Source organism: Lepidochelys kempii, chromosome 1, assembly GCF_965140285.1.
Source record: "Lepidochelys kempii isolate rLepKem1 chromosome 1, rLepKem1.hap1, whole genome shotgun sequence".
Taxonomy (NCBI): domain Eukaryota; kingdom Metazoa; phylum Chordata; order Testudines; family Cheloniidae; genus Lepidochelys; species Lepidochelys kempii.
In genome coordinates this window covers 28,767,286-28,794,633 of record NC_136380.1, presented here as the reverse complement: position 1 = coordinate 28,794,633, position 27,348 = coordinate 28,767,286, and the positions used below count along the sequence as shown (strand labels likewise).

The following is a 27,348-nucleotide window of genomic DNA, read 5'->3' as shown; positions in this document are numbered from 1 at the left end:
CCTGCCCCTCCACGCCAAGTGTGCCACAATAGCAAGCAAGACTGACAGAATCTCTCTCTCTCACGCACACACGACTGTCCAGCCTCCCACCCCGGCAACCCCCCGGCAGTGAATTACATCTCTACTGGCTGCTCTGGGGGCCTGAACCAATATGTCAGCACTGCAAGGGAAGGGCACATGACAACTCTTGCGGCCCCCCTTTGCTTCTCTGTCAGAAGACATTTTTCTGCAGGGAAGCAAAGAAATATGCAGAGGTCATGAATTCTGTGCACGTGAAGTGGCACAGAATTCCCCCAGGAGTAATTCTTCAAACAAAGCTATCTTCTAGAAACTGCTCAGGGTTCAAGACAGTAAGTTGGACTTGAAAATTAAACTATATCTAGTAAATCTCACAATCTACTGTGCAAGAAAAAAATTAAAAAGAAAAAGACCACATCCAGATCAGTGACACACAGTCAAAAGGAAAAAAGGGGCAGTTCAAAAACCAATATCAGCTATAATACCTTAGTACAAACTGGAAATACTGCAAGAGTTCAGAACCACAGTAGCTAGTACTACCCCGTTCTATTGAAAGGTCTAAGGCACAATTGATAAGTGAAGTCAAAAAGTCTGTGTGCTGGCAATTTACAAACACTTTTGGTATGGGGGCAATGAGGCCACACAGCTGTGAGATTTTATTAAGACAGTTGAGTTATACCTGCATTATGGAATATAAGAAATGAATTCATTCCAATGGTTTTTATAAAAGAAAAAACATGTCCTTTAACAAATGCACACAATTCCATTAAGTCCATGTATTGAGCTATTAATATGTTAAGGAAGTGTAGAATCTCAAAAATTTGACCAACTTCAAAATTCAAATGGAAATCACTACTGCTGCCCAAAACTCTGGACATAAATAAAGCTTTAATAATAGGTAATACTACTAAATAATGACAGTATCACATTTATCGTAACACTTTCATCAGAAGGCTTCCAAAGCACTTTGTGAACTGTGCAGCATAAACAGGAATCACTGCATCCACTAATGAAATGCGGAACCCCACCCCCTCCACCACTTCCCGAAGTGGACCATGGCAGCTGTTTAATAGAGCACACCAACACTACACAATAGTTAGGCTGAGAAGAGAAGAAAGCTTCCTAACAGCACTATCAAACCCATAATACCTTTAATACCCAAAAAAGTACAAGTCTAATTTATTTATTAAGTAAAAATTTCACTTAATAGGAATAAGACATTCCAGACAATACATTCGAGGAAATAATTAATCTCATGGAATCAGATTAAATCATTCGGCCTTAAACATTTTGCCTTATAACACTAATCAGACATTTCTTTAATAATCTAGAAATATACTGCTTTGTATTCTATATCCCACTTCACGTCATAACTTCAGAGACAACAGTCCTTGAACATCTTAAAATAACTACTTCAAACATAATACCAACCTTTTTTCTAAGTATCAGGAGAGTAACAAAACAGAATCCCACAAAAATACATGAACCACAGAAATAAATCAAAGTATTTTGTGTGCAGTCAAAAACAATACAAATTGGTCTAATTGAGAAAACATAGAACATACCAGTTTCGCAATAATTTGTTTACACACTTAACACTGTTTCTTATCTTAAGAGCTCAAAGATGCATCCATCTGAAAGGCTTTCCCATTCTGCTCGGACGCACATGAAGGAGAATATTTTATTAGAAGAGTAATGCTACCACACGTCTCCTGCAACTGTTCTCTTTAATATTTAGGTTAAAAGATACTGCATGCCTGAGCACAGTATGGTCCTAATTCTGCTCCTAATGAAGTTAATGAGAATTCTGTCAAGAACTTAAATAAAAGTAAGAAGCCATTTTGTTCCCTAGTTAGCATTTGGAAAGGTAACAAAACTTTGACACCGGATGAAATTCATGGCTCTGGAGAGGACCTGCACAAAACTGTACGCATCATTTAAATACCACTTAAAACTTGGGTTAAAGACTTACAGACACGTAACGGTAAGTAGGAAATTGCGCAGGCCCACTCACAAGGGTGAATTTTATTCCAAAATAATTATCAGTTTTCTAAAGTGGGTAAGCTGCTCTTTTCTGACTTGACACTATGAATTATTACGTGTCAGTTTGAACTGGTAAAAAGCTGGGTTATGGATACATCTGAGTTCAGGTTTGGTTTAAAAGCAACTAAGTAATACAACTGTTCCTTTATTTCAGGAGATCTCAAACACCAAATTAGCATCCAAATTAGTGCCAACACTGCACTGCACAAAATTCGTATTTGCATACACATTTATGTGCTAGGTAAACCATAATTACTTAATTTGTATGTAAATATGGATGGGCACAATTTCTTCAGCTGTGTTTGAAAGTGTGGCCCTCTATGTCACAACCCATCAATACATTTTTTTAAAAACCAATATGGAAACTCTTAACCCAAGGTTTACTTAGAATTATGTAAAGAGCTTTGCCCTTATTGACTTCTATTGAGAATGATTTTCACACAAGTAAAAAGACAGCACAGGAAATCTGTATAATATGTTTAATAGTCAACAGTCAAAATTCACTACTGGCTGAAGTGAAGCAGCTTCTCTGGAGTAAATGGTGTTGTGAGTGAAATTTATTTAAAAAAAATCTTTTCCATAACTACTTCTGGCAACAATTTTTTTTTACTATGTACCAAACATCAAGAGATTTTCAACCCACATTTTTACAACCTGAACAATCGAAAAAAATCAGATGCTACTAGATATGCAACTTTTTAGAAGTTTAATTTTCACAAAGTTTTTGATAAAGCCATGTATTTATGCTCCAACTTTAACAGTTAATCTCAAACAAACACTTTCAAAATCACTTACTTTTTGAAGATGATATTGAAAAACTGAATGCACACAGGGGAACTTGATGCTAGCTGATTTGTTAGTGTAATGGTAATATTTACAGTCTCACCTCTTTTCGTTATACTCGATAATTCTGTAACCTAAGAAAAAATTCAAAACAGGTACATACAATATTCAGGCCACATCTTACCTTGAATATAGAATAGTAGTTGTAAAAGTCTAACTGCCCAAAAATGAATCCTATATTACTTTTCAGATAATTTGTCTTTTCATTGATTTTCTGGGATCAAGAAGTTAATATTCAGAACAAGGACTGCAACTAATGCAAAAATTAACTGGTCAGGCAGGCCTTCAATCAACATATCCAGAGCACTGTGTTTATTGGCATAATCATTACTCTCCCAAAGACAGAGCTTTCCTATCATGCAAAGGTGACTGATGATTTAAAATTTATTTCTGTGCCAGAAAACTACTGCTAGCGTATAACCCAGAAGAAGCTAAAGGGTTGTGGCATTTTCTTCCATAAACCCATCTAAACAGCTCCCTGGTTTACAAGTCTTCTCCCTCCCTCCCCCCCCCCGCCACTTACTCACCTTTTGTTCCAGTAATATGTTTCAAACTGCAGACTACTGAAACACTTGCATTTGAGACTGAGAAGTGCTTGTAAGGCCACCAAACACCGAGAAATATGACTAGAGTGCAATAGCAATTTTAATACGGTAAAGTGAAGCCAGTTCAGTGTGCTATGTGAAGCCCCAGAAAATAAAAAACTGTACATTATACTTCTGTCTTTTTCTACTTTTTAAAAACATATTGTATTTTCAAGCTTTGAAAAGTGTTAGATTGACAGCCCGGGAAACTGATATCCTCTATTAGCTTAATAGATATAACAAACAGTTGAAATGGGAGCTATGCTCAATTAAAGATTGCCAAAATTTATGCATACATGCAGCACTAATGAAATGCAGGCACCTGTGGGTAGAAGGACAGAAGTCAGACAAGACAACCAGCATGTAAAACTCTACACATCAGAAGATGGTGGCCAGGGTAATTTTGGCCAAGGACATTGTTACAAATTCCAATCTCACAGGAAGTGCCATCTTTAGTGTCCTCACAAAGCAGACAAGCCTCATTTTTTGAAGATCCACATACACTAAAATGCATGGAATTCAATATATCTCCCTTGGAAAGATGATGAACTGAACTGATCTTGTTATTTCAATCTTAGTATTTAGCTCACTAGACCATCCTCTCCGGCAGTAGATGCTGCCAACACTAAACAAACTTCAGATAAGAGGAGATGGCTTGGTCACAAAATTATTTAAACTATTTTAAACAAATAAAACAAAAGGTTTTGGGGAGGGGATAGTTTCAGCTCTTTCATCCTGCCAACACAAAGGTCATAATTAAGATGACAGTGGCTTTGTGGTAATGCAACAGTGCACAAGACACTTATCTTCACCTGATTTTCCAGCTTTTGAGAAAGAAAAAGGATAGCTCCATCAAATACTTTGGCTCTTCCAAGAAGTTCAGTATGACCGTAAAGCAAAGCAAGGCGCAGGCGCCTTGATTCCAACTCTGGATTAAATGTTACATGGTATTGGTAAAGCTGCCATTCCCTGGGCAAACCTAAGCTATATAGGTTTGTGACCACTTTCACTGGAATTCCACTGAAGCCTGAAAGAGATAATAAGTTTATTTCTTTTAAGACAAATATTACTACCAAAAATATTTAAATCATGTTAAATAACTACAGGCAATACTTTATTGCCCAGTAACCTTAAGAAACAACACAGAGATCTTTTTGACAAAAAAGTCATCAATAAACAAATACAAGTCAATCAAAATGAATGCCTTACCAACATCAAAACAAGTAGATGGAACACAATGTCTAATGAAAGATGATACAAATGGGCTGGCAAAAGTAATTTCCCACTGCCAACGTAGGTTATTTTACAAAAATACACTAAAGATTAGTTTATTTCTCCCAATTAACTATTTGATGGTGATTGCAAATATACCTGTCGAAAGAACTGAAGAAATGTAAGAAAATAATAATAATAATAAAGCTCCAAATAAATATGGTAAAATGGGCATTTTGTGTGTATGTATGTATATATATAAAAAACAGCCTTTGATTTCTTATTCTGAAGGATCACGAAGACCAGACCTATGACCAATCACCACGTTACACACAGAGAGATGCCCTAATGTGTACTGTTCTCGAGACATAACTAAGGAACCCTGCTGGTGTCAGCTTGTAAGGGTTAGGTCAGACTGCCCGCTCGTGGTCTCTCTCGCACTCTCTCTCTCAAAAAAGCAGTTTTGTAAAACGCTTATTACTACCATATTTTATATTCCAGACAAACCATGACACATATAAATGGGGTCACTGTACTTAAGCAGAGCAAGTTTGCTTTTAACTGCAAACCAAAACTGTTTTGCAGTATAAAAAAAACAGTACACCACCACAATGTAGCCGATTTTTTCTAAAATGTTCACTCATTCCAGTTATACTTGCCCCTTTGAAATGCATGCTAATGTCTGACTAAGAAATAATACTGTGTAATTCTGTATCATGTTCCATCCAAGGATCTCAAAACACTTAAATATTAATGGATTAAGACAGACAATACCCTTGTGAAGTAGAGTGCTGTTATCCCCATTGTACAGATGGGGAGACTTAGGCATAGAAGGCTTTATAAGTACTTTACATAAAGTCACACAAAACATAAGTGGCAGATTCAGTAACAGAAGACAGATCTGACTCCCGGTCCTTTGTTACACCCATAAGATCACATTTCCACTTTAGTGGAATTTTGTGTTTAGCAGAGACTATATTTTTCTATGAAAAAATGAAATCAAATGCCCTATTTGTTTGATACACAACATTCTTGATTTTGAACAATGTTGAAAGTCAATCTTTGAATCAGTTTCTAAATACTAATATTTCATTTAACAAATACAAGAGACACATTTATGCCACATTTTACTAGAGAAGACATGTTTATTCTATTTTTTTTTAAACTAAGAAAGATTTTCTCTGGTTAGATATATTAACCCCTTGGATTTAACAGATCAGGAGCGCCTGCCAGAAGAGCTAATGCAAAATGTATTATGTCATGTCAGAGAAGCTTAACTCCGGAAGCCAAGAAAGTTCAAATATATCATACAAGTAACACAAAGAGAATTTAGATGCCAAAAATTAGACATCTCTGAACATTCTCTTGACAACTTGAAACTCCTGGAAGGGGGTGAGGATATACTCTGAGGTAACAAGCACCGCAACCCCAAGTTAAGGGCTCTCAGCACTTTGTACATGCATAATTTCATGTTCCCATGTACTAACCAATTACTGTGGGCTTGCTGCTGAAACATATGGAGCTCTTGCAGCTCGCTGAAATCAATGGACTACTAGTACTCAGCACCTCCCCAAATCAGGCACTTAGAAGACAAGGCTAACCTGAAGGAAATGGAGTTACTCTACCTGTTTTACAGTCTTTCACATGTGCCATAGTTTCTCTAGTATTTAGTCCCAAATCTTGAAAGTTACATCGGGTCTTTCCCCCTCTCTCCAGCAGTGTAAATCCAGAATCCCCAGCAGAAAGGCCATCTTGAACAGAAATGTGGAAAGAACTGTAAAATGTATTCATTTTTGTAAATCCAGCAAAATAACCTAAGAAATCATAAATTTGGACACAGGTAGTTCTATAGCCTTCAGCCTATTAGCCTTCAATTTTTGTCATCCTAATAGCAAGAATTAGGTTATATAAATGGAATATGTTTAACTGGATTTTATTTGGACAGCAGCACATAAAATATGTAATAACGAGATGCAAAATCACTTTTTAATAACCAGAGCCTGAGCTACCACGATTGTCACAGCAGCATTAACAGCACCTTATTCTTAATGTAAGCAGAGACAGGGTGGGCTCCACCCTGACATCTGGTGGTGAGGTGTGGCAAGTTGTGGAAAAGAACTTCAGGGGCTGATCTCATTTGCATAGGCACACCCACCCCGCCTAGAATGAGGCCATAACTGCCCAAATGGTCACTTTGGCTGCTGTGGGATCCCCAGTGTCTCTGTTATTGGGGCGGGAAGAATAAATTGTTAGTACCCTGATTATGGGAAGTGTGCTTGGAACTGTACTTGGCCTTTTTGTTATGATGGAGGACTCACCATCAATTGAGTAGCACTCACTAGGCAAGGGACATGGGTTCCAAAACTCTGTGAATTGAGAGAGATTTGAGACAGGTATTAGTGCCTGGTGGTGTAGGCCCCTTTGTGAGGGCCTGAAGCACCAATTGCACCTCTGTTTCTCTCCACTGTGGAATGTCAGAGCTAATTTTGGGTCTATTAAGAGTTTTGTTACAGGTACTGTGCTGAATTCACTTCAGCCTTATGGTGCACCAGCACTAAGGCTCCCACTACTATGAGCTGAAATCACTGAGAGCTGAAATCACTGAGCACTGTGTCAAGTAGTGGGGAGCCGGAAGATCTAGTGTGCAGCGGAGCTATTTGTGAGACGGCGGGGTGAGCAGAGCTGTTTGTGAGACAGCAGTGTGTTCGTGAGACGGCAAGCTGAGCGGAGCCGGTCGTGAGACAGCGGTGTGTTCGAGAGACGGCGAGCTGAGCGGAGCTGGTCGTGAGACAGCGGTGTGTTCGTGAGACGGCGAGCTGAGCGGAGCTGGTTGTGAGACGGCGAGCTGTGCAGAGCGGAGCCGGTCGTGGTGGAGCGGAGCAGAGCCCTGTGGGGCAGTCAGCTTCAGGACACGTAAGGTGCCCCTTACCTCTTTCCCCCACACCCAGGCACATTTTAGCCAGACTGGGGAGTAACACTCTGCAGATGAACTTTTGAACTCCAGGGCTGGACTTTTTTTTGGACTTTGGGTGATTTGGGGATTGCTGGACTCAAGAGCCTGAGGGAAAGGATGTGGCCCAATTTTTCTGGGGTGGGTCGGTGTTCATGGTTTGGTTAATGAACACTAGTTGTGGTGTTTCCCCAATTTAATGCTGATGTTGTTTACCTCATGTTATTAAAGATTCTCTACTACACCAAGACTCTGTGCTTGCGAGAGGGGAAGTATTGCCTCCTTGAGGCGCCCAGGGGTGTGTAAGATTTTCCCAGGTCACTGGGTGGGGGCTCAAGCCAGTTTTGCATTTGCTTTAATGAGAGGGAACCCCTGTGTACTGAACCCGGCCCTTGCTGCTATCAACTTGGCCTGGCAGAAGGGTTACATTAAAGTAGTTTAAAAAATAAATTCCTTTTTAAAGACAATGAATGTCAAGATGTTTTCACATTTTTATACAAGACTTGCAACTCATTTATGTCTTTATACTTCATTCTGCCTATAATTTCCTAATACATGTTAATACATTCACTTAGAAAACAAGCTACTTTACAGTGGCTAATAATAATAAAATAATTACCTTATTATTAATATGTATTCTACTAGCACCAGGAGCCTCAGTCATGGACCAAGACTATTGTGCTATGCCCTGTACAAACAGAGAACAAATAGATAGTCCCTGCCTTCAAGAGCTTTCAAAGTAAAGTAATTAATACAGTTGATCTCTTACATCGCTGAGTAAGTTTTGTTGTTTCCCTGAGGCCAGAGGAAGTTGAGGCTTCTTTCTCAGATTGCGAAGTCCTAACAGCTATGGGCTCGTCACTTCTCAAACAATCCTATGAGATATAGATAAGGGATGTCCGTAAGATGGAAAATGGCTTAGTTACAAAATACTTACTCGGTAGATGGCCCATTGTTGTAACAACATGATACATGTTTTCATAGAAGAGATGAAATTTCACTGCTGAAAGAATGTTCTCTGTGTATATAAATCTCCCCACTGTATTTTCCACTGAATGCATCCGATGAAGTGAGCTGTAGCTCACGAAAGCTTATGCTCAAATAAATTTGTTAGTCTCTAAGGTGCCACAAGTCCTCCTTTTCTTTTCACGTACAGCACAGGTGATACTGTAGAGAAATTTCAATGCTGCACAGAACAAAGATAGCTATTACAGAATAGAAACATTACAGTATCCCCCAGCACATATTTAACTTTAAGCCTGTGCAGAAGTCCCCCATGCTTAAACAATTTCCTGATTAAGACAGACAGCTGAATCACAGCCTCAGTGAACTGAGATCATCTCATTCAGAGACCTGCTCAAACAGAAGCAACAGAAAGCCTCTGAGTCAACAGGAAGAGACAGGTACCAAACACTGGAAACAAATACAACCTGTCTACTACTTTAAAATTTTCAATTCAGGAACTCTAAGAGAATTCACCCTAAAAAACAGCATTCTTCAGGTTTTTCAAGGGATGTTAATAATAAGAGTTCTTTTTCTTTCAGTATTTTTGTGACTACATGGATATTCTACTAGTTGAAAGAAAACAATTTTGGTGCTTAGTTTTGAATGGCAGATGTCACCCCTTCTTGATAAGGCAGGCCTTTTTCACCCATTCTCTATTATCAAAACTAAATGCAGAGTGGCATGACAGAAGGGGCACGTGGACAAATTATCCTGGGAGGACTATTAATTCCACCTTCAATGCAGGCCACAGTTTTGCAACATTGGTTAAAACCAAGCAGTATTCATGGTACAATTTTGTAGTTTGTGTCCTTTAAGGTGGTTTACAAAGGAAAGCAGATAAACAGCACAAAAGTGTGAATATTTTTGTATTTCTTGCTATTAAAGGAAGTTACATTAGACTTTTTTTTTATTTTGAATGTCAGCGATTAATCCAAAAAGATAAATTAAGTCATATGAAGAAATGAAAGGGTGCTGGCCCTGAATTTGCACTCAGTGTCAACAGCTACAAGAACCAGTCTCCACTCTCTGGCTCAGATCCTTATACCTCACACAAGGGTGACTGGGGGGCCACTGGGGAAGTGACACATTTTACCACCCCCACCACTCGGGGAAGGCAGGGGATGACGGCTGTCACGGAGGAGCGAGGCAAGGCGCCCCAGCAGTGTCCAGAGACCACCCTGGCGATCAGGGGAGAGGAATGAACTTGAACAGACGGCACAGAACAGGGAGTCCGGGATCTGTCCCGGCCCGGGGACCGCCCGTCACGCACCCAAGACCAGCCCCCCCCCCCGAGGGGAGCACCGCATGCCGGGGCAGAGGGCACGGGGCACGTCACGGCCAGGCAGTACGCACCGGCCGCCGTGGGGAGCCGGGCTGCCCGGCGGCGCCCGGGAGGGCTTGTCCCCGCGCTCGCACCCGCGCACGCCCGGTCATGTCCCTCGCCGAGGCGCCACGCGCCGCCCCGCGAGCCGCAGACACACAGCGTGTGACAGACGCTGCCTGGGGCGGGGCCGTTACACCACCGCGCGTCACCCCAACCGGCGGCTGCCAGCGGCCCGGGTCACCGCGTGGCCGCGCTGGGGCGGAACCGGCTCCGCGGGGACGGATGGGGTCTCGTGCGGGCTGGAGGGGCTACGACAGGGCGGCAGACACCGGGTCCGCCAGGCGGGGCGCCCGGAGACGCCTCAGGGCCTCGCCCTAGGGAGCCGGTGGAGAACGGAGAGGCGGCTCCGCGCGCTCACCAACCCCGCCCGCAACTGCCCACGCGCTCCTCCGCACACACGTGACACTGCGGAAAGCCACGCCCCCTCCCCAGCGGCCCTACCTCGCCCGCTCTAGACTAGGCGCGCGTTCCCCTGCAAGCCACGCCCCTACCCACCCCTTGGTCCCCTTCAGCGATACCGCTGCGCGGGAGAGTTGCAGGCACGTGACACCTCCAGGGACTGGCTGATGCTAGGGTTGAGCAGCCCGCCTGGGGCAGGGCAGTGGGGCCTTCTCCACGTGGAGCCGACCCCACGGTCGGGATAGGGAGAGCCCTGGGTAGGTGGCAGCCACACAGAGCCGCTGCCGCCCAGGAAAGGCAGAGGGAGCCTCCCCTTGGAAAACTATACTGCAGGCACGTTTAGGACATGGGGTGGCAATACCAGGGCACATCATGACATCACAGCCCCGCCCCAGGGTGCAGTGTCACCACGAAGTCACAACTGACATGCAATGTCATGACAGAATTGCTTCATGACTGAGGTGTGATCTTGTGACAGTGACCTCACGATGCCATCACAACAGTCGCCTTGCACCCAGACATGAACAGCTCATGCTTTCAGAAAAAAAGAAGCAAATAGATCCCAATACCTATGATGTATTTGTTATAAACATTTAGTATGCTAAGCAATGCAGCATATTTTTCCAGGCTCTTGTCAGTTTAATGTATAAGACATATACATACACATGCACGTATCCTCTTGGTGTTCACCCAGTTACAGTGGGAAGGAGACATGTGTTTCCTCTGGACATTTTTGCTCAGATCTTTTAATGAACCAATAAGGAGATGGCTTTTGTGGGCTCTAATACAGAATAGGCTACCAAATTAAGTTGCAAATTTAATCCTACGCAGAAATCTCCCCACGGTAGCCTAACATACTACAGTCAATTGTCAGGACTATCTTGAAGACATTTCTTATCATCTCTGTTAGAGAAACGCTGTGTATTTCTCTGAAGTTCTCCACCTTGTGCAGTGAAGATCAACAAGCACAAACATGTCTGCACATGCCAGTTCTTGTTTTGTTCAGGGCTTGTAATATCTGCTTGTGGCACACACTGAATTCCATGCACACTATGAAATGAACAGGTAAAACATTTGTGAGCTTTCCACTTCTATGACTTTAATGCTTCTAGGTTTTCCTTCATCAGAGACAACAGATTCTGGACATTTAGTAGACTTGCTTCCTTGGCTGCATTTTCTAACTCTAATCTTATTTAATCTTGGCATGGAACTGCACCTTAAATCAGCTTGGAAATTGTGTTAGTGCAGAGGTTCACTTGTTAAGCTGCGTTTCTGACCATGAGCACAAGACCCCAGTGCTCCTGGCTTTACACTGTCTGCTGGTTACTGGATTGAGTTTAAGGTGTTGTAGTCATATCATAGCTAACACCTACCCTTTGGAGAGATCACCTTTCTTCCTGTGCCATCCTGCCACAGCTAGTCAGAGGAGATACCTAAACTGGAGCCCCCTTAGTTTGCAGAGTATTTTTTGTGAAGGGCTCTAGACTTTTAAATTCATTTTTCTCCATCTCCATCCAAAATAGCCTAAATCTGTTACCATTCAAGGCTCATTTTTCCTAGCCTTTTTGGGAAAGAGGGGTGAGCTGAGATCTGGGACAGGTGCATTGGGTGTAAGCAACTGTTACTGGTATGATGTTTTTCTTTTCTTCCTAGTTTCCAGCATCAGAACATACTGGGTCAGACCAAAGGTCCATCTAGCCCAGTATCCTATCTTCTGACAGTGGCCAATGCAGGTGCCCCAAAGGGAATGAACAGAACAGGTAATCACCAAGTGATCCATCCCCTGTTGCCCATTCCCGGCTTCTGGCAAACAGAGGCTAGAGACACCATCCCTGTCCATCCTGGCTAATAGCCATTCACGGACCTATCCTCAGTGAACTTATCTAGTTCTTTTTTGAACCCTGTTATAGTCTTGGCGTTCACAACATCCTCTGGCAAGGAGTTCCACAGGCTGACTGTGTGTTGTATGAAAAAAATACTTCCTTTTGTTTGTTTTAAACCTGCTGCTTATTAATTTAATTTGGTGATCCCTACTTCTTGTCTGCAGTCTGCGGGGTTTATTTTATTTCTGCATTCATTTACTATATTTTAATAAAGGCACATACAGCCCTGAACAGATGCTTTTGTGCTTGTATAGATTTAAATAAATAAATTCTGCTGCTGGTGTACAAGCAAAATAAAATGTTTTCTATGTAGAGGTAGTCCATATTTATGTGTATTCATGTACCTAAATTACATTATAATCTATGCAATTAATTGCGCCTACAGTTGCCTCCATTTAGAAGCTTAATTACTTAATTGCACCAACAAATATTGGAGGTTGAGATCGAGATTTGCCTAAAAGAGCACTCAGGATGTTTGATTTCAGTCTCTTTAGCAGCCTTTTCTAATAGCTTTCAGGAACACAGGTTGTCCGTGAACAGGATTTTTTGTTTGCTTAATGTCTGACCAGGGTGGTGCATTGGAACAAATAACCCAGTGTTTAGATGAGCTTGAAACTTGGACGAGGGCCAACTGTCTGTGACTGAATGTGGAAAAAACTGAAATTATATGTGTGGTTTTTGAGAAGTAGCCAGAAGTGGTGGTGACGTTGAACCTGACTGAGGGAAGGCAATTACTGTTTGTAACAAAAGTGTATAGCTTAGGCGTATTACTAAATCCCGGGCTGCTTCTACAGGCCCAGGGAGCAGCTGTGGTTAAGAGTGTTTTTTCTGTCCACGTCTAGTAGGAAATGTATGTCCTTTCCTATATGAACCTTTCCACAGTTATCTATGCTTTCTCACAGTGAGATTGGAATACTGTAATGCACTCTACATACTCACTAAAACACCTTAGATTAGAAACTGAAGCTAGTGCAGAATGTGATGACCTCAGGGCTGTCCTTACCCTTACGCAAAGTACGCAGCTGCGTAGGGCACCAGGAAATTTGGGTCCTGGTGCCCTGCGCAGCTGCGTGCTGCTCCAGCCCCTGCTCTGCCTCTTCCCCACGGCCTCCGCTCCACCCTCGCCTCTTCCCACTCCTGCTCCACCCCAGCCGCTACTCCTGCTCCGCCCCACCCCACCTCTTCTTGCCCCCACCCCGCCCCTTCCTGGCCTCTTCCCACCCCTGCTCTGCCCAAGCACCGGCCCCACTCCCCTGAGGACTGAAGCAGGGCCGGGCCTGCGCTCACGGGTAGTGGGAAGTGCAGCGGCCCAGCCCCAGTTGCGACGCCGGTGAGTGGGTCCCTCCTATCCCCCAAGCCAGCCCAGCCCCCCGACCGTGGAGTCCTGGGGCCATCCCCTCACGGACCCTGCTCCTCACCCCCCGCCCCCTCCCAGAATAGCTAGGGACAGCCCTGGATGACCTGCACAAAAAGACAAGTTTCAGGCTGAGAGTGTGTTACACCACAATTCTAGTGGTCCCAGCCCAAGCCCTAACATCTACACTTCAATTTTATAGCACTGCAGCCTTGGCACCACGAGCCTGAGTCACTGACACAGGCCCGCCGTGGGTGCTTTACTGCAGTGCAGACATAGTCTGAGAGTCTGCCTCTCTCCTTGTGCAATACTGCCCCAGTTAAAATCCATGAAAGTACTTGAGCTAGAGACCCTCACTATAAAAGGGAGGGGATTGCTGGCAAAGTATTCTCTTTGATTTGCCAGATGTGTTACGCTTCAGGACATTTTTTTCCTCAGGCATTTAACAGTTGGGTTGAGGGTTTGAGAGGTCTGTTGCTTTCTGTGTAGTTTACGTTATCTTCTGGCATGTATTTATTTTAGGTTGGAAAGAGCAGTTAACTCCTTTGAGATTTTACTGTGAAATTAAATTATATTAGGGTACCCAGGACATGGGATGGGCACCTAGTTATGTTTATATGAATTAGAGCAGTGGTGGGCAACCTGTGGCCCATCAGGGTAATCCACTGGCGGGCCGCAAGACAGTTTGTTTACATTGACTGTCCGCAGGCACGGCCACCCACAGCTCCAAGTGGCCATGGTTCACTTTCTGGAGCTCCCATGGGCCGGGAAGGGCGAACTGCAGCCATTGGGAGCTGTGGGCGGCTGTGCCTGCAGATGGTCAATGTAAACAAACTGTATCACAGGTTGCCCATCACTAAATTAGAGTAACTCAATAAATAGCTAAATAAATACTGAGTGTAACCTTGCCCTTAATTTATGCTCACTTGTAAGACTCTGGCCTTTAAGAATCTGGCCTAGAATGTGTGGTTGTATGGCTGGCCTCACCTAACTGTTCTCCTTTAGCTTGACAGCAGAGGTTGCCACAATGTAGCCTTATGGAGCCAAATTCAGCTCACAGTGTCTTTAATGTGGCACTGGCATCTTAAAAAAAACTATGCATACCAAAGGAACTGGGAGAAAGATGGGGCATGATGAGATGATATTTGTCACACAGGCCACACCTATGTAATAAAGAAACAGGAGACTGTGGTCTGATTTATTCAAGGCAAATTAGATATGAATCTTGGGCTCTTGGCAAGTTGCCAAAGCCAATGTGACAAAGTTTGAACTTCCTTGTTCCACGGATTTGGAGGAAAAGTCCCCGGACACCTTGCAAGAACTTCATACAGAATCATATAGTTCCTGTGAGAGTGGTGTGATGGGTTTGGTCATAGGGACCCCCTTGGGACTGTTACCTGACATGCTGGAATTACCACTGAGCCCATTTTCCCTGCCAGCTTGGGACTCCAGAACCTGGCCTTGTTGAGCCAGAGATGCTTGCCTTCTGCAACACAGACCCAGGTCTGGTCCATGCCCCCAAAGCTGCAGACTTTAACCAAAAACTGCTCAGCAGGTCACCTATCTCCAGCACCCAGACACCCAGTTCCCAATGGGATCCAAACCCCAAATAAATCCATTTTACTCTGTATAAAGCTTGTTAGTGTTAGTCTGTATCCACAAAAACAACAAGAAGTCTGGTGGCACCTTAAAGACTAACAGATTTATTAGATCTGTTAGTCTTTAAGGTGCCACTGGACTTCTTGTTGTTTTTACTCATAAGCATATTTCCATAAAACATATGGTACTGTCACAGGTAGCCATTTACACTTCAAGCTTATATTTAAGGTCTACAACCCCACAATATTTTTTTCATAATACAAAATCATACATTCAAGTGATTATACAGTAGAACTTCAGAGTTATGAACACCAGAGTTACAAACTGACCGCTCAACCGCACACCTCATTTGGAACTGAAAGTATGCAATCAGGCAGGAGCACAGACCAAAAAAAAATAAAAAAGCAAATACAGTACGCTACTGTGGTAAATACATACTATTAAAAAGAAAGGGAAAGTTTAAAAAAAAAAATGTTTGACAAGGTAAGAAAACTCTCTGTTTGTTTAATTTAAATTAAGATGGTTAAAAGTAATGTTTTTCTCTCCATAGTAAAGTTTCAAAGCTGTATTAAGACAATGTTCAGTTGTAAACTTTCGAAAGAACAACCATAATGTTTTGTTCAGAGTTACAGACAACCTCCATGCCTAAGGTGTTCATAACTCTGAGGTTCACCCGTAGCTTGAAAACTTATTTTTATCTGATTAAAGCCGTCTTAAAAGGTCCTTATTGGATAAGATTTGAGAGACATTGCACCCAAAATAAGGGATTTCCCTTAAAATACAGAATAAGTGGTCTTATTAGTTCTTGCACATAGTACCAGGGTCTTGATGCAGTACAGTCTGCTGTAATAGAGACCACATACACCGTTTTCCAATGTGCATGGGGGTGCTCGATCCCCGGCTCTGCCTCAGGCCTCAGCCCCACTCCACCCCTTCCTCCAAATCCCCATCCCTGCCCTGCCTCTTCCTGCCCCCACTCTGCCTCCACACCACCTCTTCCCACACCTGCTTCACCCCCACCCTGCCTCTTCCCGCCCCGTTCCACCCCCTCCCTTGAGCGCCCTGCCCTCGCTCCTCCGCAGTGCCTCCTGCACACGGCGAAACAGCTGATCATGGCTGGTGGGAGGCTCAGGGAGGTACTGATCAGTAGGGCCCACCAGTGGGTGGGAGGCACTGGAGGGGAGCTGATCGGGGGCTGACAGTGGGTGCTCAGCGCCCACCATTTTTTCCCCATGGTGCTCCAGCCCCAGAGCACCCACAGAGTTGGCACTTATGGTAGAGACCACTGCAAAGTGAAATCTATGCAGAGAAGATTTTATGAGGTTCTGCATGAAGCACACAAAAGAATACATATCGAGCCGTAATATTATTGCTTGCCATTTCCTGCACTGTATATTCTGTAATCTTCATGTCTGCAAAGATCAAAGCAATTAAAATGTACTTTATCACAGTGCAAAGTACATAAATCTGAGGGTAAGTATCTCCTACGCAAAGGCTGTATGTGAAAAGAACAGTATGACCTTTATTTCAGTGTTCCCTTTCAAACCAAACATGTCAGCTGGTTCACTGTACTTAGTACTGTACCAGTTCTTTAAAAAATATGAATGAACTGGATCGTTCGTGATCACGACTGTACTGTGGCTGGATTAGACAAATACAGTACCACCTATGATTATGATGATATGTAAAAATGGGCTGGGGATTTTCCCCAGGTTTTTTGGTTAGTCAGAAATGAATGGATGCGTTTAACTGAACCAAATCAAGCTTAATTCTAGAATGTTTGCAGCAAGGAAGAACTCCTGTACCCAGCAAAGAGGCTTAGTTAAAACATCACAGCACAGAGAATTCTCTCTCTGAGGCAAAATCCAGGGGATTATAAAACACAGAAGCTTATCTGAAGGATAAGTGAGAGCTCCAGCAAGTAGTTCAGATTAATAGAGTTGTCACACAGTTTATCCAGGCAGAAGTCACAAGAGTCAGACAGTTTTAAGGAAAAAGAAAAGGAGTACTTGTGGCACCTTAGAGACTAACCAATTTATTTGAGCATGAATTGGTTAGTCTCTAAGGTGCCACAAGTACTCCTTTTCTTTTTGCGAATACAGACTAACACGGCTGTTACTCTGAAACAGTTTTAAGGAGCACTCCTCTTCTTTTATTTGTATGTACTACTCTGGTCCCTTCTCAGTGCTTCTGTAGAGTTTGTTATCTGCAGCTCTCTTCAGAATACTTTATGAACATTAAACTAGGGTTGTTGATTAATCACAGTTAACTCATGCAATTAACTCAAAACAATCATGATTAAAAAAATTAATCATGATAAATTGCAGTTTTAATCACACTGTTAAACAATACCAATTGAAATGTATTAAATATTTTGGATGTTTTTGTACCTTTTCAAATATATTGATTTAAATTACAATAACAGAATACAAAGTGTACAGTGCTCACTTTATATTATTTTTTATTACAAATATTTTCATTGTAAAAATGATAAACAAAAATAGTATTTTTCAATTCACCTCATACAAGTACCATAGTGCAATCTCTTTGTCGTGAAAGTACAACTTACAGATGTAGATTTTTTTCTTACATAACTGCACTCAAAAACAATGTAAAACTTTGGAACCTACGAGTCCACTAAGTCATATCTCTTGTTTAGCCAATTGCTAAAACAAAGTTTGTTTACATTTACGAGAGCTAAGGAGGCCGCTTCTTATTTACAATGTCACCAGAAAGTGAAAACAGGCATTTGCACGGCACTTCTGTAGCAGGCACTGCAAAGTATTTACATGTCAGATATGCTATATATTTGTAGGCCCCTTCATGCTTCAGACACCATTCCAGAGGACTTGTATTAGGTGAACTGAAAAATAAATATAGAGTGAGCACTGTACACTTTGTATTCTGTTTCAGAGTAACAGCCGTGTTAGTCTGTATTCGCAAGAAGAAAAGGAGTACTTGTGGCACCTTAGAGACTAACCAATTTATTTGAGCATAAGCTTTCGTGAGCTACAGCTCACTTCATCGGGTATGCATCCGAGCTGTAGCTCACGAAAGCTTATGCTCAAATAAATTGGTTAGTCTCTAAGGTGCCACAAGTACTCCTTTCCTTTTCTTTTTGTATTCTGTGTTTTAATTGAAAACAATATATTTGAAAATGTAGAAAACATCCAAAAATATTTAAAGGTATTCTTCTATTGTTTAATCATGCAATTAATTGTGATTAATTTTTTTAATCGCCTGACAGCCCTCCATTAAACCATTATTTCTCACAACACCTCTAGGAAGTAGATTAATATTATTGTGCTTATTGCTCCTTTTACAAACTGAGGGCTCAACTGTGGCTTTGCCATGAGCCCTGCATTAGTGGCAAATGAATCATTGCACTGCCCCAGGAGCAGCCCAAGAGGGAGACTCTGATTTAGGAAGTCATAATCTCCCTCCCAGTCCCCACACTGCTCCAGAGAAGGGATATGCAGCACTAGGCCTATACCTGGTGCAGCATAGAGGTAGCAGTGGAACTGCACTGCCAGGTGCATTGGGTGGGGCACAGTGCTCCCCTACACAGGGAGGGGATGTAAGGTCTCTGTGGAGTCTCTGTGTCCCTTCCCATGCTGCTACCCAGGATGTGGGTAGTATACCCACTCCTGCTCTGCCACATAGCCTGGGCCATGATTAAGTCTGGAGAAACTAAGGGAAAGAAAGATTTAGTGCCTTACTCAAAGTCACATAGCAGAACAGTGGTAATCCCCAATCCCCTGCTCTAATTGCTACACCACACCTTTATTCATTGAATCATAGAAATTTAGGGGTAGAAGGGACCTTGAGAGGTCATCTCGTCTATCCCCCTCATGCTGAGGCAGGACCTAGATCATCCCTAAAAGATATTTGTCTAACCTGTTCTTAAAAACCTCCAACGATGGGGATTCCACAGCCTTCCTTGGTAATCTATTCCACTGCTTAACTATCCTTATAGTTAGAAAGCTTTTCCTAATATCTAACTTAAATCTCTCTTGCTGCAGATTAAACAGTACCTATGATTATGATGAAATGGAGACATGGGAAACAATTGATCACCACCCTTTTTATAAAAAGAACAGGAGTACTTGTGGTCTTTTTGCGGATACAGACTAACACGGCTGCTACTCTGAAACCTATCCTTTTTATAATAGCCCTTAACATATTTGAAGACTGTTACCAGGTCCCCTCTCAGTTTTCTTTTCTCAAGACTAAATATGACTAGTTTTTTTAATCTTTTGTCATAGGTCAGGTTTACTAAACCTTTTATCATTTTTATTGGACTCTACAATTTATTCTTCTCTTTCTTAAGTGTGGCGCTCAAAACTCAGCAGTGCTGAGTAGTGCAGAACAATTACTTCCAGTGTCTTACCTATGACAGTCCTGTTAATTCACCCCAGAATTATATTTTCCTTTTTCACAGCTGCATCACATTGTTGGCTCATATTGAATTTGTGATCCACTATAACCCCCAGATCCTTTTCTGCAGTATTACTGCCTAGCCAGTTATTCCCCATTTTTATTTATACATTTGCTTGTTCCTTTCTAAGTGTTGTACTCTGCGCTTGTCTTTATTGAATTTCATCTTACTGATTTCAGGCCAATCCTCCAGTTTATCAAGATCATTTTAAATTCTAATTCTATCCTCCTGTCATCTGACTATCCTCCTTTAATTTAGAGAATGACTCATATATAGAACACGAACTAAGTCTCCAATCTTGCAATAAACTCCATGCAGATGTGCAGAGTTCTGCTTGCATAGAACTCATTGCAGGATCAGGATCCAACTCACTGACTACATGGGGGAAACAGTAACTGACTGTACAAAAACTGGTGCTCTAAAATACACAAAGTGAACAAACTGAAAAATAGAGAAAAATCATTTTCTTTGATCTCTTCCAGTTCTAATCACCTCAGATGTCACTGAGATGGCAAAATTATTTCAGACAAAGAGTGAATTTTAAGTTGATTGTACCCCTTCAAACCCTCTTGCAATTGGCTCAGTCCTGTAGCATAATTGGGTCTTGCTCTGTATCATGGGGGAAGCACGCCCCATCCCCTTTTGGAGCTGGGTGAGGGTTGTTATATCCCTGCAGCTAAGTCTGTGCAACCACTCTTTTTCTCAGGGTACTGTGGCATAGGGGTAAAAGTCAATATGGCTGCCCTCTCTCAGGGCTGCATGGCCCAACAGCCAGAGTCAATATGGCTGCTCTCTCCCTCAGGGCAGTGTGGCCCACTGGCCAGAATCAATATGGCTGTCTTCTCCCTCAGAGTTGTGTGGTCTAGTGGCCAGCCAGGGGAAGTGGAGTAGGCCACCATTTAGGGATGGGTAGTGACTTGGGCAGGGGACCTGGGCCCTCCCTTCTCCCCTGGGTCCCAGCCCAGGGCCCTATCAATGGCAAGCATGCTCACCACTGAGTCAGCAGGGATCCGAGCAAAACACACTGATGCCAACCAGCACAATGACTAGTCTCCCTGGGCTACTTCTTACCCTGTCCCTGGTGCGGTGGTCCAGGTGTCTCTGGACTTCTTGGCCTGTGTAGCTCACAGCAGCTCTGACACTCCTTGGGCATCTGCCTGGGTCTCAGCGCCTCTGGCTTCCACAGCCTGGGGGGCCTCAGCAGTTCCCAGGCTGGAGCCTGCAATGTACATCCTCCCTCCTCAGCCCTGAATGAGCTGGGCTGCTCCCTTTTATACCTAGTCTCCAGCTGGAGCATGCCCAGAAAGGCCAACAGGGTGTGGCCTCTTCGGCCCAAATTGTAGAGTTTACCCCTGCTGTTTCAGTGCAGGGCAAGCGCACCCCGTAACAGTCTGTGACTGAGGCTCAAGGCCAGCCTTAGAGATGGGCGATCAGAGCAGTTGGCCTGACTGTCAACTTCCAGGGGCACCAGATCAACATTTGGGGGGTAGGGGAGAAGGAGTTCCAAATTGTTTTGTTTTGTTTGCTCGGCTGCTTGGGGAGCACCAAAAACGTTTTCTGTCCCTGGCAGCAAAACACATAGGGCTGGCCCTTCTTGGCTCCTAGGTGAATTAATAAATACATACCTTAGGTATACTTTTAAAAGCAGAGAATGAAATGGCCAGAATTTGCCAAGAGGATTTGAAGTTCTATGATTATATTGATCAGGAAAGATCCCCTCTTTTTTCCTGACCAGGACTTTAGAACAGCTCACATAAAGATACCCTCTCAGATCTCCATCCCGTGTTTTAAAAAAGACCCTATACAGGCTGAGCTAGGACATCCAACAGTTTTAGTTAAGTTTCCTATAGTGGTCCCAGCCAGACGCGGCAGCAAGATGACGCAACCATGGCCCTAGCAGAGCTGAGGAGGCGGCCAGGTGGCGTGTGGGGCACTGGGGCTCAGCGGTTGCTGCAGAGCCAATCCTGGGAAAAACCTGAGACCCGTGACCCTCATTATCCCAGGACTGTGGAATCCACTGAAGAGTATTTGTGGAGAGATTCATTCCACCCACCAAAAATCCTGCTTCCCCCAAACACGACCAGTACCCCACCCTGTCTGGCTGGAGAGCACCATCAGATACTCCACTTGCCCTTCCTTACTTTGTGAGATGTCCCCACATGCACAACGTTCCAGTCTATAAGGACATTATCAGTGGCAACAGGAGGATGACTCTCATCAGGAAAATCGAAGGACATATCTGGGCCCTGGAGGAGGAAGTTCTTCACTCAGCTTTCTGGAAAACCACCACCTATTCAAATCAACGAAGTCACTGGCAGCATCCATATCATGGGCTATTTTGACAATGAATTGAAAGAGTGGTTGTTGAACAAGGGGTTTTAAATATACCAACTATCCCGTTTTCTTTGTGCTGATTCATGCTATCTGTCCCCTTCTGAGGAGGGTGTGTTTTCTTGCTCATAGCTATTCTAGACCCAGATGAACCAGTCTTACGATTTATGTAACAGCAGCAAGGAACCACAGGGGCACAACAAGGTTCCAGTAACATCAGTGATGAGCTGCCAAAATCTTAACAACAGGTTCCCTCCTCACTCCACGAGGGGGTCATTGCCCACCCCCGCCCCCCGGGACTCCTGCCCCATCCAACCCCTCCCCCCGGACCTCTGTCCCATCCACCCCCCTCCCCTGTCCCCTGACTGCCCCCAGAACAGAACTCGTTGGCCAACGTAGTGGGTGTCCACCCCTAAGAGCCAGAGGCACCTGCTGGGGGGCGAGGTGGGGAATCCCGGAGGTGCTTACCTGGGGCAGCTTCCAGGAAGCATCCGGCAGGTTCCTCTGGCTCCTAGGGGCGGGGGAGTGTAGCTGGGGGGGAGCAGAGGGAGCGACCGCTCCCCCACTGATCACATCAAAAGTGGCGCCTTAGGCGCAGACTCCCTGGGTGCTCTGGGGCTGGAGCACCCACGGGGAAAATTTGGTGGGTGCAGAGCCCCCCCCCCCGGTTACCTGCTGCGCCGCGGGTTGTCCTCCTCGTGCCCCCCTGCCCCAGCTCACCTCCGCCTCTCTGGGCCTGAGCGGGAAGCTGCAGCCTGCTTCTCAGCCTGCCCCGGCTTCCCGTGTGAACCGCTGATTCGCGGGAAGCCTGGGGGGGCGGAGAAGCAGGGTGGGGCGGCGCATTCAGGGGAGGAGGCAGAGCGGAGGTGAGCTGGGGGTGGGGTGGGGTGGGGAGCTGCTGGTGGTGCTCTGCACCCACCACATTTTCCCCTTGGGTGCTCCAGGGATGGAGCACCCATGGAGTTGGCACCTAAGGCGCCACTTTTGGCGGGTTAAATTTAGAAGCCCTTTTAGAACCGGTTGTCCCTTGTGGAACAACCGGTTCTAAAAGGGCTTTTAAATTTAACAACCGGTTCTAGCGAACCGGAGCGAACTGGCTCCAGCTCACCCCTGAGTAACATCCATATTACGCCCCATCTAGAGAAGGGGGAAGTGTCCACGTAATGTCCTATTAGCACAATGCTTTTTGCCAAGAGAAGGAGCTATACTATGACACCCATGTGAAAGTGAACAAAACTCCATCCTCTGCTGCGCTGAAGGACAAGGTCTGATTAATTGCACGTTTATTTACACCACATGAAATGTGCAGGAAAAGTTTACAAAATGACCCTTCCCTGCATGACTGTTGCAATAAAGTTAATAAAAAAGAAAACTACACCAAAGCTGGGTGCATTCATTAAAGCCACTAGATCTTTCCCTTCATTCTGAGTCTCAGTTAAATGCTCCGAATAGGACATATCTGGATTTGTTTTCTTTTTTCAGAGTGGATTACTATTTGTGAAGCCGGACAAATTGACAGCCTTGAAAACTTAAGTTCTCTGTATCCCCACAGAACAGATATAGCATAGGCTGCAAGTTTCACCAAATGTCCCACCCGTCTGGTAACACCAGGGTGGGAGGGCTGGGGCAGATGACAACACATCATCATCATCATGTTCCTATTAGGCCTCTGGCGTTTAGGACAGTGACGAAGCTCCTCCACGCCTGTCTGTTTCTGGCATGTCTTTCAATAGTTCCCCAGCTATGCCCCAGGTTTTTCAGCTCGGCTTCTACAGACCTTCGCCATGTTGTTTTTGCGCGGCCTCGTTTTCACTTGCCTTCAGGTGTCCATTGTGATCAACACTAAAGTTGAAATAGAAGCTTTTGATGACTTTGATTATACGGAAAGGAATTCCATATGCCTACAGAATGTGCCATAGGCTGGTGCTGTGAATGCTATCAAAAGCCTTCTCAAAATCTATGAAATTTATGTAGAGTTGCCATTGCCATTCTAAGCACTGTTCTACTATGTTTCAAAGTGTTAAAATCTGATCTGTGCATCCACACCTTTTCCGAAAACCAGCTTGCTTTTTTCTGAGAACGCTATAAGCTGCCTCTGATATACGCTGAATACGTATCCTACACAATACGTTGCTTGACACAGATAAAAGTGTGATACCACGCCAGTTATTACAATCACTGAGAGTTCCTCATCTCTTTGCGAACAGGGACCGCTAACAGGGAGTTTGGAAGGGGAGTGGGAAGAGGGCGAGGTACACTTGCCATTCTTTAAAACCTTTAAACTAAACTATAATCAAAACTTCTTGATTTAAACAAAAACCCTATCATTAACCTAGGTAACTGTAGGAGAAAATGCAGGCAGAAGCCCAGCAGCAGAGTGTGGGCTATCCTGTTTATTGCACTTAGTGTAGCATGTATGATTACCTGTCCTGTGGGCGGGTGGTGTATGTGTGCATTCAGTGCAAGGAGCTCCTGGCCCTCAGAGACCGTGTACAGGCTTTGGAGGACAGGGTGGCGGAACTGGAGGAGCTAAGGGAGGCAGAGAGGTATGTTGGTGAGGCTTTCTGGGACACTGTAGATTTGCCCCACCTCCAGTCAGACAGCCCCTGCACTGTTAAGGAGGATGAAAGACCCAGAGAAGGAGAGCAGTCAACGGGAACAGAGGGAAACCTTCCCATAGTTGGGACCCTCCTTCCAGATGATGATGGAGTATCCTCTTGCACTGAGGTTACCTCTCTGGGGAAGGGAACTCCAGTCATTAGGAAAAGGCAGGTGTTAGTAATGGGAGAGTCGATCATTAGAAACATACCTGGGTTTGTGATGACCGGGAGAACCGTACGGTGACTTGCCTGCCTGGTGCGAAGGTTGCGGATCTCTCGAGGCATCTAGATAGACTTATGTGTAGTGCTGGGGAGGAGCCGGTGGTCGTGGTACATGTAGGTACCAATGACATAGGGGAGGGTAGGAGAGACGTCCTGGAGACCAAATTTAGGTTGCTAGGAAAGAGACTGAAATCCAGGAGCTCTGTGCTGGCATTCTCAGAAATGCTTCCAGTTCCACCCGCAGGGCCAGGTGGGCAGGCAGAGCTTCAGAGTCTCAATGCGTGGATGAGACGATGGTGTAGAGAAGAGAGCTTTCAATTTATTAGAAACTGGGGAAACTTTTGGGATGGGGGAGCCTATACAGGAAGGATGGGCTCCACCTAAACCAAAGTGGAGCCAGACTGCTGGCACTTAACATTAAAAAAGTTGCAGAGCAGTTTTTAAACTAAGAGATGGGGGCGGGAAGCCGATTGCTGCAGAGGCGCATGTGGCTCGGACAGAGACTTCTCTTAGAGGAGAGTCTATTGATAGAGATTCTCTAGGTTTTAGTCATGAGGAGGGGATGAAAGAGGATAAAGTATGGGCCAGATCAGATGAGAAACATTCAGATAAAGAATCTGACACATCAGAAAAGGGCAGACAAATAAACAGTGACAAGTTTTTAAAGTGCTTGTACACAAATGCTAGAAGTCTAAATAATAAGATGCGTGAACTAGAGTGCCTTGTGTTCAAGGAGCATATTGATATAATAGGCATCACAGAAACCTGGTGGAGTGAGGACAATCAATGGGACACAATCATTCCAGGGTACAAAATATATCAGAAGGACAGAACAGGTCGGGGGGCGGGGGCAGGAAGGAGTGGCGCTATATGTGAAAGAAAATGTAGAATCAAATGAAATAAAAATCTTAAGTGAATCCACATGTTCCATAGAATCTCTATAGATAGTAATTCCATGCTCTAATAAGAATATAACAGTAGGGATCTATTATCGACCACCTGACTAGGACAGTGATAGAGATGATGAAATGCTAAGGGAGATTAGAGAGGCTATCAAAATAAAAAACTCAATAATAGTGGGGGATTTCAATTATCCCCATACTGAATGGGTACATGTCACCTCAGGACGAAATGCAGAGACAAAATTTCTTGATTCTTTAAATGTCTGCTTCTGGTACAGGAACCCACAAGGGGAGAGGCAACTCTCGATCTAGTCCTGAGTGGAGCACAGGATCTGGTCCAAGAGGTAACAATGACAGGACCGCTTGGAAACAGTGACCATAATATAATAACATGTAACATTCCTGTGATGGGAAGAACACCTCAACAGCCCAACACTGGCATTTAATTTCAGAAATGGGAAGTATGCAAAAATGAGGTTAGTTAAACAGAAATTAAAAGGTACAGTGACTAGAGTGAAATCCCTGCAAGCTGCATGGACACTTTTCAAAGACACCATAATAGAGGCTCAACTTAAATGTATACCCCAAATTAAAAAACACAGTAAAAGAACTAAAAAAGAGCCACCGTGGCTCAACAACCATGTAAAAGAAGCAGTGAGAGATAAAAAGGCATCTTTTAAAAAGTGGAAGTCAAATCCTAGTGAGGTAAATAGAAAGGAGCATAAACACTGCCAAATTAAGCGTAAAAATGTAATAAGAAAAGCCAAAAAGGAGTTTGAAGAACAGCTAGCCAAAAACTCAAAAGGTAATAACAAAATGTTTTTTAAGTGCATCAGAAGCAGGAAGCCTGCTAAACAAACAGTGGGGCCCCTGGATGATCGAGATACAAAAGGAGCACTTAAAGACAATAAAGTCATCGCGGAGAAACTAAATGAATTCTTTGCTTCAGTCTTGACGGCTGAGGATGTTAGGGAGATTCCCAAACCTGAGCCGTATTTTGTAGGTGACAAATCTGAGGAATTGTCACAGATTGAAGTGTCACTAGAGGAGGTTTTGGAATTAATTGAGAAACTTAACAGTAACAAGTCACCAGGACCAGATGCCATTCACCCAAGAGTTCTGAAAGAACTCAAATGTGAAATTGTGAAACTATTAACTATGGTTTGTAACCTGTCCTTTAAATCAGCTACTGTACCCAATGACTGGAAGATAGCTAATGTAACGCCAATATGTAAGAAGGGCTCTGGAGGTGATCCTGGCAATTACAGACCAGTAAGTCTAACGTCAGTACTGGGCAAATTAGTTGAAAAAATAGTAAAGAATAAAATTGTCAGACAAATAGAAGAACATAAATTGTTGCACAAAAGTCAACATGGTTTCTGTAAAGGGAGATCGTGTTTTACTAATCTATTAGAGTTCTTTGAGGGGGTCAACAAACATGTGGACAAGGGGGATCCAGTGGACATAGTGTACTTAGATTTTCAGAAAGCCTTTGACAAGGTCCCTCTCCAAAGGCTCTTACGTAAATTAAATTGTCACGGGATAAGAGGGAAAATTCTTTCATAGATTGAGAACTGGTTA

General features: G+C 43.8%; 1 protein-coding gene and 1 pseudogene across 1 annotated transcript in view; one reads left to right on the top strand and one right to left on the bottom strand.

The window, feature by feature from the left end:
* Positions 1 to 10,397, bottom strand: part of PIWIL4 (piwi like RNA-mediated gene silencing 4) — a 61,854-nt gene extending 51,457 nt beyond the window's left edge. The window contains exons 1-5 of the mRNA XM_073337568.2: positions 10,009 to 10,397; positions 8,420 to 8,525; positions 6,326 to 6,451; positions 4,301 to 4,515; positions 2,857 to 2,978 (exon numbers count right to left, since the gene is read on the bottom strand). Coding sequence (XP_073193669.1) covers positions 2,857 to 2,978; positions 4,301 to 4,515; positions 6,326 to 6,451; positions 8,420 to 8,525; positions 10,009 to 10,089 — 650 coding nt within the window. The 5' untranslated portion in view covers positions 10,090 to 10,397. The remainder of the gene's footprint in view (positions 1 to 2,856; positions 2,979 to 4,300; positions 4,516 to 6,325; positions 6,452 to 8,419; positions 8,526 to 10,008) is intronic.
* A 9,694-nt stretch (positions 10,398 to 20,091) lies between these two features.
* LOC140905635 (large ribosomal subunit protein mL49 pseudogene) lies at positions 20,092 to 22,094 on the top strand (annotated as a pseudogene).
* The last annotated feature ends 5,254 nt before the right edge of the window (positions 22,095 to 27,348 follow it).